The sequence below is a fragment of the Microchirus variegatus genome, assembly GCF_963457635.1.
Source record: "Microchirus variegatus genome assembly, chromosome: 6".
Lineage (NCBI taxonomy): Eukaryota > Metazoa > Chordata > Actinopteri > Pleuronectiformes > Soleidae > Microchirus > Microchirus variegatus.
Window position 1 is genome coordinate 23,431,167 of NC_139807.1, and position 13,095 is coordinate 23,444,261.

Genomic DNA, 13,095 nt, shown 5'->3' on the forward strand with positions numbered 1-13,095 from the left:
GAGCAAGAGATTCTAGTGAACGAATGAAAACGCGCAGGAAGATTTTGTTTGGTACACGGTCAACAGGGATAAATATGACAAAAAAAAGACGTGAGTGGGAGCGTGTGTGAGACTGTAAATGCCATGTGTTCCAAAGCCCAACAAGCCCGTGGAAGCCGCAGAAAATAACTAGTACTGAAAATAACTAGTACCGCAAGTGGTGAATTAAGCGGAGACGAGCTCAACGCATGCTTCTCATCGTGGGCGTATAACGACTTGCGCGCTTCAAGCTGGAATCCGTTATATACCGCTTGCACAACATCAATAAAGGCTCAATGCATTTTTAAACTGTTCTTGTTATAGTGACAGCCACTGGCTTCTCTACACCACATTTTAGGTACCTGATGAGTCAGGAAATACAGTAACACCTGTGTTATACTACAAGGGAGTCAGCACATCATTCAACTATATTTATTTCACCCTGCTGTAATGACGACCCTCAGCTCTGCTGTCTTCTTGAATCCCTACAAACACAAATGTGCTCGGCTCACTGCTGAGGCTATTTAATAGGGGTGGGAAAAATAATCGATTCTTCGATGCATCGCGATTCTCTCTAGAACGATTCCGAATCGATGCGGATAAGTTAATGATCGGAATAAAAAAAAAAAATAAATGTACCTTGCCTGCTGCAACATTCTGTTCGCTTCGCTCGCTGAAGAGCCAGGGTTTCCCCCAGTGTATTATAAGCCTAGCGGGCCGCCAGGCTTTGCGTTGCTTGTTTATTGATTTAAAATAGATTTTTTTATACACCTCAGCTTTTTCTATACAGGGGAACAAGAGTGCACGTTCCCCCATGTAATCCGCGCAGCGCAAGCTTGTCCAGGTGCCGATTGAAACCCAAGTCACACTATCAAGGGCGTCATTCTTATGGTTACATCGTTCTTGTCAATAAAGATATTATATTTAGGGATGCACCGATAATTCGGCGGTAGAAACAGAGCCAGTTCACGGTGGAACAGAGCCTGTTAAACGCTGGAAAGTCTCTGCGCAAAAGTGAAACTTGGCTGCGTGCGGCACAGATTATCAACTCCCCGCGACCCGCGACATTCACTTCACAGTCGTCATAAAGATCATTATTCTTATGTGGGGATAAAACACGTAGAGAAATGATCCAGTCTGCTTTAGATCAAATCAAAATGAAATGAGCGCTTGGAGACGCAGGAGCGACGAACGGCGCAGGAGAGGGAGAAGAGAACAGCGCAGGGGCGGTGCGCAGAAATAAAAGGGCTGTCTGCACCAGATGAGGCAGATGAGGGGGCACTACCACATTTATTTATGTTGCTTTATCTAACTTTTAAATGAGTAGCAAAGTATTAAAGTAAAAAATTGTTGCATCGAGATGCATCGATAATCGGTTTAGAATCGAATCGTTGACCTCTGAATTGTAATCGAATCGAATCGTGAGGTGCCAAGAGATTCCCACCCCTAGTATTTAATAGGTTACCAAGTCTGGCTTCACCTTCCACTGTGTTATCTATAATAATTGCCTGAGCAAAAATGAAGAGGAGTGATCCAGAGCAGAGCAGATAAGCGTGGGCCATGCATGTGTCAGCAAGCTACAGCACTGTATGGCCCCACCACTGTAGTCTGTAATGTGCCAATTAGGGCTGCAAAAACAAATCGTTAAAAAATCGTTAAAAATCAATTACTAAAAGCATTGCAGGGTTTCCCCCAGTTTAGGGCTGGGCGGTATGACCAAAAATATACATCACAGTATTTTTCAAATTTCGAACGGTTTCACGGTATATGACGGTATTTTTTTTTTCATGCATAATCAGGTGTTCACAGTATTTTCTACTGGTTGAGAACAGAATTACTGCAGTAGATTAATTTAGGGTGGTCTATATTACTGACATAAATACTGTAGAATAACTCCACACTAGTACAGGTTCACATGGCCCCAGAAAATGATGCTGTTTACAAAGAAGAAATACTCATGATTCTAATGAAGTGAGGAATCAGAATTCAAAGACAAAAAATTCCCTGACTTAACTTCATGCATTCTCGATATTCCAAGACATGCTTACTTGGGCTGTCGAAATTGCTCAAAAATGATATTCGAATATTCCCTACAAAAAAACACAGACATTAAAATATATTCTCATAGTATTTACATCGCGCATCTGGAGGCTTTCAATCAGCCAGACTGTCAGGTGATGACAGCATGACGTCAATAACAGGACGAACTAATACAACGACACATAACTACCTGTAGATGACGTTTATTTAAGTTTAAACATATTTCACAACATATTACCTACACAAAAATAAGTAAATGAACTAATGACCAAGAGCGCGTTCCCTCCCACTCGCTCGCCCTTTCTCTCTCTCTCCCGCCCCGTGCCAAAAATGCCTCTCTCTCTCTGCGCACACAGGTTTAAATGACAAACAAACAAATGCTGAGTGCTGATCATGAGTTTTGTGCAAGTGATTTGACTCTCCAAATATGACAGGCTTCATTCAGTCTATAAACATTAATGAAACATTTACACGCAGAGCGCGCTCACTCGCAAAGCAGACAGCAGCGACGCGGCTGTTGTGTAATTTAATATACCGGTATGGCGGTACATTAAAAAATTAATATCGTGACGGGAAAAAAAACCGGTATTCGGTATGAACCGGTATACCGCCCAGCCCTACCCCATTGTATTATAAGCCTGGCGGGCCCCCCCGCTTGGCGTATCGGTAATTTATTTTAAATAGATTTTTTGACTGCACCAGATGAGGGGGCACTACCAATGTTTTTTTATTTACGTTGCTTTATTTTACTTTTAAATGTGACCAGCATTGCATGGCTCGATCACATAGGGTGGTCCTCAGGGTTTCCCCCAGTGTATTATAAGCCTAGCAGCCCCCCAGGCTTTGCGTTGCTTGTTTATTTATTTTAAATAGATTTTTTTATACACCACAGATTTTTCTATACCGGGGAACAAGGGCGCATGCAACCCCCATGTTATCGGTGCAGCGCACGCTTGTCCAGGTGCCGATAGAAACCCAAGTCACACTATCGTAACATTAGTTACATTGTTCTTGTCAATATGTTATATTTAGGGATGCACCAATAAATCGGCGGCCAAAACGCAGCGAGTACACTGTGGAACAGCAACTATTAATGCTGGAAAGTCTCTGCACAAAAGCGAAACTTGGCTGCATATGGAGCAGATTGTGAACTCCCCGCAACATTCACTTCACACCAGAGAACATTCTCTCTCTTTAAGCAGGTAACTAAAGACATCAGCTCATCTGATGCATCTGTTATTCCGTTAATTGCAGGGCTAAAGCGTCTTCTCCATAAACAGAGACCACGGAGTGAAAACGATGAAAGGTGCGCTCTGCTTTTAAGAGTCTGTCACCAAGTTTTACTCAAATCAACTCGGATAACCTGCACTTCATCGCGACTGTACTCCATCCTCGTCATGAATAACATTATTTTTACGTGGGGATAAAACACGTAGAGAAATCATCCAGAAGAGACCGCTTGGAGACGCAGATGCGCAGGAACAGCGCAGGCGAGGGAGAAGAGAACAGCGCAGGGGTGGTGCGCAGAAATAAAAGGGCCGTTTGTCTGTAGCAGATGAGGCAGATGAGGGGGCACTACCACTTTTTTATTTATGTTGATTTATTTTACTTTTGTAAAATGTGACCATTGCATGGCTTGTTTTAATTGCACTGGCCAATTACTTAATTAGTATTTAAGTGAAAAAAATAGATATTATTTATTTTCAATTATTTTTGTAAGACTCTGTAGTTGGTGTTTAAGTATTGTTAATAGATGTCTTACAATAACACATAATAGTCATAATTAAAAATTTAGTTTTTTTTTTTTTTTTTTTTAAACAAAAACACTGCAGGCTGCCCGAGAGGTCCTACCACCGGGCTTAGCAGGTTTTCTGGGGGAAACCCTGGGTCCTGTTGCACATATATGTTAATTATGGAGGTCTACTTGCATACATTAACTTGCTTTTATGATAAAAACCTCCTAGTTGCTGTAAACGAGCTCATAGAAATCCCTCTTTTCTGATGCTGTTCCTCAGCCGTGATATTTCAAACTGAACTCTCACACGAGTGGACAGAGTGTGTAGTGATTGGCCAGCCAGCGTAGAGCCTTCCCAACTGTCTTGTGATTGGCCAATACCTGAAAGTGACATATTCAGCACACCCCCTCTCAGAAGCGCAGCTCCCCCCTCTGGAACGGTAGATGCACTGCTACTCATTATCAAAACATTGTTTTAACAGTGTTTAAAAATAGCTTCGTCACGACTCCCCGCCACAGTCCCTTTTTATGACTTTGACCCGGAGTCAGACCCAGAGTCAGAAGACACTGTCGCTCGCGAAACACCTCCACAATGGACGTTATTCTTCTTCTGTGGTACAATATACACAACCGGATGTGCCCGGACTAGTGCACGGAGCTGGAGGATCTGCTGTTCAGGAGAACTGCAGTTTACATAACCAGACCGGGTTTTTTCAGAGATCTCTCTGAGCCTGAGATTAATAAAACACAGCGTTCTCAGCAGTGGCTGAACTGTTAGTTTTGAACCTTCAGGGCTTCGTAAACAAGGTAATGACGCAGAGACACACTAAACAACAGCGTTCATTGAAACTTCCGGTCTAGGTCTGCTTTAAGATTCACTGGCCGATTAATCTATTGTTGAAGTTTAAGTATTGTTAAAAATTCTTACAATGACACATAATAGTCATAATTTCAAATTTCCTGTGAACTTTTTTTTTTTACAAAAACGCTGTGGGCCGCCGGTGTGCTGCCCGAGAGGTCCTACCACCGGGCTTAGCAGGTTTTGTGGGGAAACCCTGCATTTGCAACAAATTTAGTTATGGATTCGTTGAGTCGTGCGATTAATACGTCACTCGTAGGCACGGAACTGTTTACAGAAGCCAACCATGGATGTTCATGCTGGCTCATGCGCGCCCACAGTGAGCCTTCAGTGCGTGAACAATCACGGAGCGAATAAGTGGTGTGGGAAAGCTATAGTGTGAGTGATAGGGGTGGGGGAAAAAAATCAATTCCCATAGGAATCGCGATTCTAATGATCCACGATTCTGAATCGATTCATAAACTTAAAAAATCTTTTTTTTATTTTCCATTTTGAAAAACCACACAAAACACCAGTTTGTTTTATTTGTGTACAGTTTATTTTTGTAACTTCTGGGAGAACAAGGCAGCTAGCCTAAGATTTTATTAATGCAAGTAATTTTTTTGTACAGTAAGTAATTTTTAATTTGTTTTGAATGAATAAATGTTAACTTTTGTCACATTATCACGTTATCATGTTCATGTATCGATGCCATAATTTGCCTTAACACACTATGCATTATATCATTTTTTTAATCGAATCGGTTGAATTGAGAATCGATTTTGAATCGAATCATGACCCTAAGAATCGGAATCGAAGCGAAGCGTGAGCCAACCATACGTGCAACATTACCCCGGATTTTCATCAAGTGCGTCAGTGTCGCGGAACATCAGTGCCACGTTCACCAGAGCTGATCGCTGCCACTCTAATCAATGTGAGCATTTCCACCAGGTGCGCCATGGCACGTCTCAGTAGCATCCCAGCAGCGGCTCTCCTCACTGCAACGCTATCAATCCATAGTAGTTCTATTTTTGATGGCGCCATTGCTAAATCACATCAAGCTCAACAGAGCAGATCGCACCAGACAGCAAGTCTGACACAGAATCAAAGTAAAACACTTCCGCCCCCTTTCAAAATAAAACAATGCGCAGGTCATATGGCCTATCACAACTTCACATCAACATTACGTCATAACCAGTGCTACCAGGTCAACAGTCAATTGATGAGAGGGTCTCGGAGAGTCAACGAGAGACTGATTGTGGAAGTGGAACAACACAAAATAATTTATGACACAACAGATCGTTTTTAGATGGCCAGATGAACAGTTCTTCCACATCTGCGAACAAAATAAGCCGCGTTGTTGTTTCCGATCTTCCGTGAATACCGCTGGCTCCCAAGGCAGCGCTGCCATAACACGCCCAGTGAGGATTGACGCCGGGCAGAGGACAGAGCAAAACCGAGGCGCCAACGCACCCGGTGGTAATCCGGGGTTAGTCACACCCGTTTCTCATTTGGTTGGTTAAAATATTCCTTATCCAGCATTACAAGCATGAACAGTTTATTAAACTAATGTAAGCGTTAGCTGATTAATGACTGTGTGAGTGTGCCTCTTCAATTTTTGTAGATATGTACATACATAACATACATATGTTGTTTGTTTTATTACAGTTAAGTTTACATTTTCTTTTATCATTTAACATTACTTTTAACCTCTTCTTCACGGTTGCCCCCGTCAGACGCAGCAACAAAAGCGTCATAAAACCATACTAACCATCTAACCATCTAACTTTAACAAACACAGACATGCTGCATACCCACAGAAAGGTCAGAAACTCAGCTAAAAGCTCATATAACATATGTTAACAAAACTCAGTTAAAATACCGATGGATCAAACAGCAGGAGCGGAAAAAAAACGTCACAGCGCACTCATTGAAAAGCGGCACCGGAGCGTCAGTGTGATTATGTAAACAAAAGAAACACGTGTCGACTGGACAGCGGAGAATCTACAGATTCCAACGGTACCTTTTGTATCACTCTACGACCAAGATTCACGGATCCAGCCCCAAAATAATAGCAAAACAACAACTGACTTTCAAGAAATACAAGCAGAAATTTAGGAATGCACTGATAATTCGGCGGCCGAAACACGGCGATTAAACTGTGGAACATCGCCTATTAAATGCTGGAAAGTCTTTTTGTGCAAAAGTGAAACTTATGAACCCGTGACATTCACTTCACACCAGAGAACATTCTCTCTCTTTGAGCAGTTAACTAAAGACATCCGATGCATCTTTAGAGAAATGATCCAGTCGGATATTGAGAAGCGCACGGCGCAGGAGAGGGAGAACAGTACAGCGCAGGGGCGGTGCGCAGAAATCTGTCTGCACCAGATGAGGGGGCACTACCACTTTTTATTTATGTTAATTATTTTACTTTTAAATGTGACCAGCATTGCATGGCTTGTTTTAAGATTCACTGGCATTTACTTAATTAGGATTTAACTTAAGTGAAAACAATTGAACAATTGAGAAGTCAGTGGATTTAAAAAGAAAGTTGCATTTCAGTGGACATTTTATTCACTGACACAAAATGCACACATTCTATGGTGGTAAAGTTATTCTAAAAAATTTAAACGGAAAAAACGGAATTTGGAAAAAATAAAGCGGATTTCATAGGGTCACAGAGTTGTTATTATGCACCGCACAGGAAGCATCGATTTACAGCGAGTTATCATACTTTTTTTTTTTTCAAAACAAGTTCTTTTTAGATCTGTAGTGACATGAAAATAAAATTAAATGGGTTTTTAATAATTTGGTACCTAAGAAATCTCAAATGGCACAGATAGTGCCAAGCTGTGCCAAAAGTGAGAACGCCCAGACATCTCTTTAATAAAACCTCTGTTATTTCACTCTGCTTCATTTCAGCAGCATCAGACATTGCACAGCTCATGTCCACATGTTGTTATATGACCTCCATGTGTTTTTAAGCTACTACTGCATACTTTAAAGGTGATATTTGTTTTAAAATGCAATATTTTTTTAGGCGAGAGAAAAAAATCCTTCATTTATGCTGTGTACATTTACTCTGACACAGTGGCATCTACAGTGAAACTTACACCGCTGGTGGAATCTCACAAGTGTTATCTTCATTTTGATACCAAGATAATCCACATAGAGCTTGTCTACTCTATTTAGTTTGGGCATGTGATTTTCGAGCAGGGACTCCAAAAAGAGGGTCAGGGAAGAAGTGGTTCAGGATGTTGGAGCAATAACCTGTTGTTTTTACGCTTCAGTCTGCATTGTGAATTTGTAAGATTACAAATGTTTTTTTATTTTTTTTATTTAACCGATTCATCAATTAATCAAAAAAACAATCGACTGACAATCGCTGCCCTAGTGCCAATACGCTTAAGACCTTCACAGATTTAACCAAGAATTTGGGTCGGTGAAACAGCATAGGCTGACCAGGCAACTACCCCAGAGCTGAGTCTGAAACTGTGATTTGTTACAGGAAGTAACAAGGAAACCATGGTCAGAAACTAAACTCCCAAGTGAGACCCCCCCCATTCTGAGAAACAAGGCTGATGATTCGGTGCAAATTTTTCACGCCCACATTAAAAAAAACAAAAACATCAAATACAGTCTTTGACCCCATCCCAATACATCCCTTAACCCTAAATTTTGCATGTTCACATTTGGGGGGAGCAAGTGGAAGTGAGATTTTCCCCTTATAATCAACCCTCAAAATGTAGCAAGCTCTGATGCAGGCTTAAAAGTGAAAGATGGAATTACCCATGATGCTTTGCGAATTCAGCGAGCCGGCTGATATTTTTCAACAAAGATGGCGGCTACATCTGCCGAGGAACTATTTTGTTGTAATATATTTTCGCAAATAAGCATGTTAAAATGTCGAAATGTGTCGAAATATGTTTTCAAGATTCAAGATTCAAGATGCTTTATTTATCCCGATGGAAATTATTGTGCAACAATTGGGAGGTAAAAGTGTAGATATACAAGAGTTAAAAGATACATAAAATAAAATAAAATAAAATAAAAATAAAACAAAAATAAAAATAAAAGTAAAATAAACAAATAAGACAAATGCAACAAAGTGCCAAACAGAAGGAAAAAGACATACAACAGTAACTTACAACAGTAACTTAAATGCAACAATGCCACAAAAAAGAAGAATCAAAAAAGAATCACAGTCAACGTAGGTATATATAATATACAGCAGTACGCACGGAAATAAAATAAGTACAACTAAATATGGTGAGCAAATGTTGAAAGTGATAAACAGTGATAAGGTGACTAATAATATCTGCATAGTGCACACAAAGTAAAGTGATGAAGTGATATGGGTAAAGTGACATTGGATCAGGACACAGTGTCTCCACTGTTGCTTTGATATACATCCACAGGACCGTTGAGCTTTGAACACCAATGTCAGAAAATAACTGACGATTTATGAAAGAAGCTAATGAACTAGCTAGCTAGCGGCTATTTGCCGAGTGCCCGTCATGTAGCTCTGGGTAGTTTTGTTAGTGTTTTGGATGTGTGTAACTGCGTTCACTTTAACACGAATACCCTGGACTTCAGATTTCAATCACATTTGTGATATAGCGTTTACAAGGACGGAGAAGAACAAACATAGTCAACGCAACAGGCAACAAAACAGCTGGATCCGCCGACATTTTTCCTGAATGAGAATAGTAGCACGCTCCACTGGTAGAATTGTCAACATGTGACGTAGGTTAGCAAGGGGAATTTATGGTTGAGGGCACTCCAAACCAAGTAGAAATTTTAAGGGGAGGTATTGGGACAGGGCCTTTGTCTTGGGATGTCAATCTTTGGGTGGCTCACTATTCGTTTCGATTCTTAGGGTCACGATTCGATAAAGAATTGATTCTCGATTCAACCCATTCGATTCATACGATTCTCGATTCAAAAACTGATGCAATGCATAGTGTTAAGGCAAATTATTATTATCAAACCAATACAGTTTGTATAAGATAATGTGATAATGTGATCACACAAGGCAAACTTAAGACAAAAGTTCAAGGCGCCATATGTAAGGATGTGGCCAAAATGAGTTACTACACTTAATTTCAAAATACCAAGGTCTCCGCCATTGCAGCTTAGACATAACTGGCAACTCTGAGACTCTATAGACTGCAATGATTGGTAGACGGCGGTAAGTGGCGCCAAATGCCAAAGCATGATTTGCAGTCTGCAAAATATTTTTCTTAATTTGAATATTTTGGCTGTACTGTTGTTGTTTTCAGTATGTTATATGAATATTATTCCTGAGTCTCTGTGACATATTATGAGGACATTATGGCCAGTTGTTTTAGATTTATTACATAATGCACCTTTAACATTTATTCATACAAAACAAATAAAAACTTACTTACTGTACAAAAAAATTGCTTGCATAAATAAAAGCTTAGGCTTCAGAAATCGATTTTTGAAGTTTATGAATAGATTCAGAATTGTGGATGATTAGAATCGTGATTCCTATGTGAATCGATTTTTTTCCCCCACCCCTACCTGTTAGAGCATAATTATCTTGATTAATTCATCATCGAGCCATAACAGGCTCACACCTATCACTCCCAATTTGTAATAAATACTATGCTTCCATAAAAGACAAAACAGTTCACAAGACTCCATTATCCATGCTATTTCTTCTTCCAATTTAACTTACTTTCACAAACTAAATTACGCTTAGTTGGTTTGCTTTCTTCTGCTTTCAGCTTAACTCAGCTGACAGAGTTTTGACAAACAGATATTTACACAAGAGTATTGGATTAGCGTATCCCCACAATAAATATGCAGGAACGTTCGTTAGTACAACCCGTTGGGGCCCTCAAAGTCCCTTGAAACGCCTCTGCACAAGCAAATCTTTACTTTTAATTCAATGATATTCATTCGTTTTGATCATTTTACAGATGAAATTGTCTGAAGACCTTGTTGTTGTGGCATTTCATATGATTTTAAGACACAATACATCACTTCATATCGTACACAAAGTAGAAAAGAGTAGCGAACTCTTAAGGGAGTTTGGCGTCTGCTCACTTGAAGCAAAATGACGTTCAGAAGAAAGCAGTAAAAGACAAAGAGTAAAACAAGAGTGTTATCGAACTCACCGTGGCCCTGGGGTTTCACCTTTCCCACTTTTTTGAAAGGCAGACATGTTGACATTCCGTTTTCAAACAACAAGTTGACTTTACTGTGCCGTTTGCGCACCTTCGACCAAGTGGCGTAAATGTATACTTTCGACGACTTGTCATGGAGATGCCAATGATGAGCGGAGTCGTGGAAAGTCCAAATCTGTGGCATAATGACTCAGCAATGTGGCGTGTCATTAAAACACCGAGAAACTAAAAAAAAAATGGTGAAAACGGGCTGTTTCCGTCATAAGAATCCGCACCGGGAAGAAAACACATTCGAGACACAGTCGGACATTTTGTCGGAGCTCATTATTCAGGTAACTCTCGCACGTGCACAACCTTGTGCTGCATTCGTGAACCTTATGGAAAGTGGGACATTTTCGGACTGCGACTTCAAGCATAGCTGCCAACACACGCATATGATTGACTTCTCACGCTGAAGTACATCACGGTTAAAAATTGTTTCCGAATATATCTGACAGAGAACTGTCTCTGGTTGTGTACACAACAATACATCCATAAATATTTGTCTGCTTCCATCATAAAAGAATAACAGTGATAGTCCAATGGTTAAATAGGTAGACTTGTGTCACGAAGGTCGAATCCAGATGTGTCAATGTATGCAATCTTATTATTGTACAAAGCATTATGAGTATAAAGTATTATTAATACATAGTAAAGCATAGTGTACAAAGCATTAATAAGCTTAGCATGAATACAATATATTTATACTATAAATATAGATATTGGGTGTGTGGTGGTAACCTTGACTGGGCCAGCCATACATAAAACATTTGTTTTTTTATGCTACGGATTTCTCACCATTCTTTGGGGTGGAACAATGAAAGCATGAGGAGTATGTCCAAAATGTATGAATAAAGTAGCATGTAAATATGTAAGCATAAGATAATTGATATCAATATTTAGTTTGTATTCATGAACTGCAGCTTTAACACTGTAAAAATTTCATAAAAAACACACTGAAGCCATAAAGCCCCAACCACCCAACTTCCAGAAATATAAAACATATACAAATACGCAAATAAATAATGTAAAACATGTCAAATATTGGTTGTTTGGTTTGTTATTTGTTTGTTTGTTTTTGTTTAAAGATCAAAGATTCCTTTATTGTCACTATACCAGGCATCCTACAGTAAAATTTGGGCAGAGCTTTCAGCAGACGTGCATACATACGTGCATTCACTCATGCATTCATTCAACAGAATATAGAAATAAAATATAAAACTATGCATATATAAAATATGCACACAAATACTATGTTACCAATATAAAAGAAAAGTACTAGTAGTACTACTAATACAACTAATGTTGTTTGTTTGTCTGTTTTTGTTGTTTGATTATTTTTGGTTGTTTTTATTTGGTTTTGTCTTTTGGAGTGATGTGTTAGGGGTCTATTGTATTGGACTCAACCCTAGTTGAACTTGACAAAGCAAAGTTAGTGCATCACCATTAAATAAAAGTGGGCCAGAGGAAAGTAAGTCAAAGCTCAGATGGCTAATTTACCTCAGAGAAATGTCTCCTCGTGCTGTGTTGTCTTTTTTTTCGTGATAGCAAATGCTGGGTCTGGAGTCAGCCACAGCCACTTGACCAATAAAGTGGACACACAGGTGATTTTAAGACTGATTACTGTTGTCATGTAGTAGGGGTTTCAGCATTTTTGTCATTTAATTACTTATTTCCTTTTGAGATAGAAAGCAGATAGAAAACAGCATCTGCTTTAGATGGCACTGCGCTGTCCATGGTGCTGAAATGCTACAATGAGACTTAACCTGTCCGTTCCACTGTCGATGTGAGACTAAGGTGTGTGTGTGTGTATATGTAAGTGTAAATGTCTCGATGAGGTCACAGCTGTGTTTATGGCTGAATTGTGTTTTTCTAAACATCTAGTTGCGATATAAATGAGCTAAATACTGCTCGCAAAGTTCTTACATTTCTACATGACATTCTATATTAATTGTCATCCAGTCTAGAGTAGGTGGGTTTCACTCCCCTTCACCCCCTTTCTGTCCGCTCTCTCTTACACTTACTGTGCTCACATTTGCACAATTCTCAATTAATCTTTACTTTCTGCAAAAGGTATCCCCTTTTCCCCTTTTCAAAAAAAAAGCGGGAAAAAAAATCATAGATGAGTCGTCAGCAGTACCTCTCATTGCCTCTGTGATAATAAAGAGTTAAAACTCTGACACTCACATGGCCAAACAATATCTTCCGTTAAGTCAGTTAGTCACTTTCGCTGACAGGACAACAGTGAAGAAAACAAATCCATATGA

The 13,095-nt window shown here is 39.7% G+C and overlaps 1 protein-coding gene across 1 annotated transcript in view; it reads right to left on the minus strand.

Moving 5' to 3' along the window:
- Positions 1–10,850, minus strand: part of plch2a (phospholipase C, eta 2a) — a gene marked incomplete at its 3' end in the record, with an annotated part of 183,410 nt that extends 172,560 nt beyond the window's left edge. Inside the window, exon 1 of the mRNA XM_083891041.1 lies at positions 10,781–10,850. Coding sequence (XP_083747167.1) covers positions 10,781–10,835 — 55 coding nt within the window. The 5' untranslated portion in view covers positions 10,836–10,850. The remainder of the gene's footprint in view (positions 1–10,780) is intronic.
- Between the last annotated feature and the right edge of the window lie 2,245 nt (positions 10,851–13,095).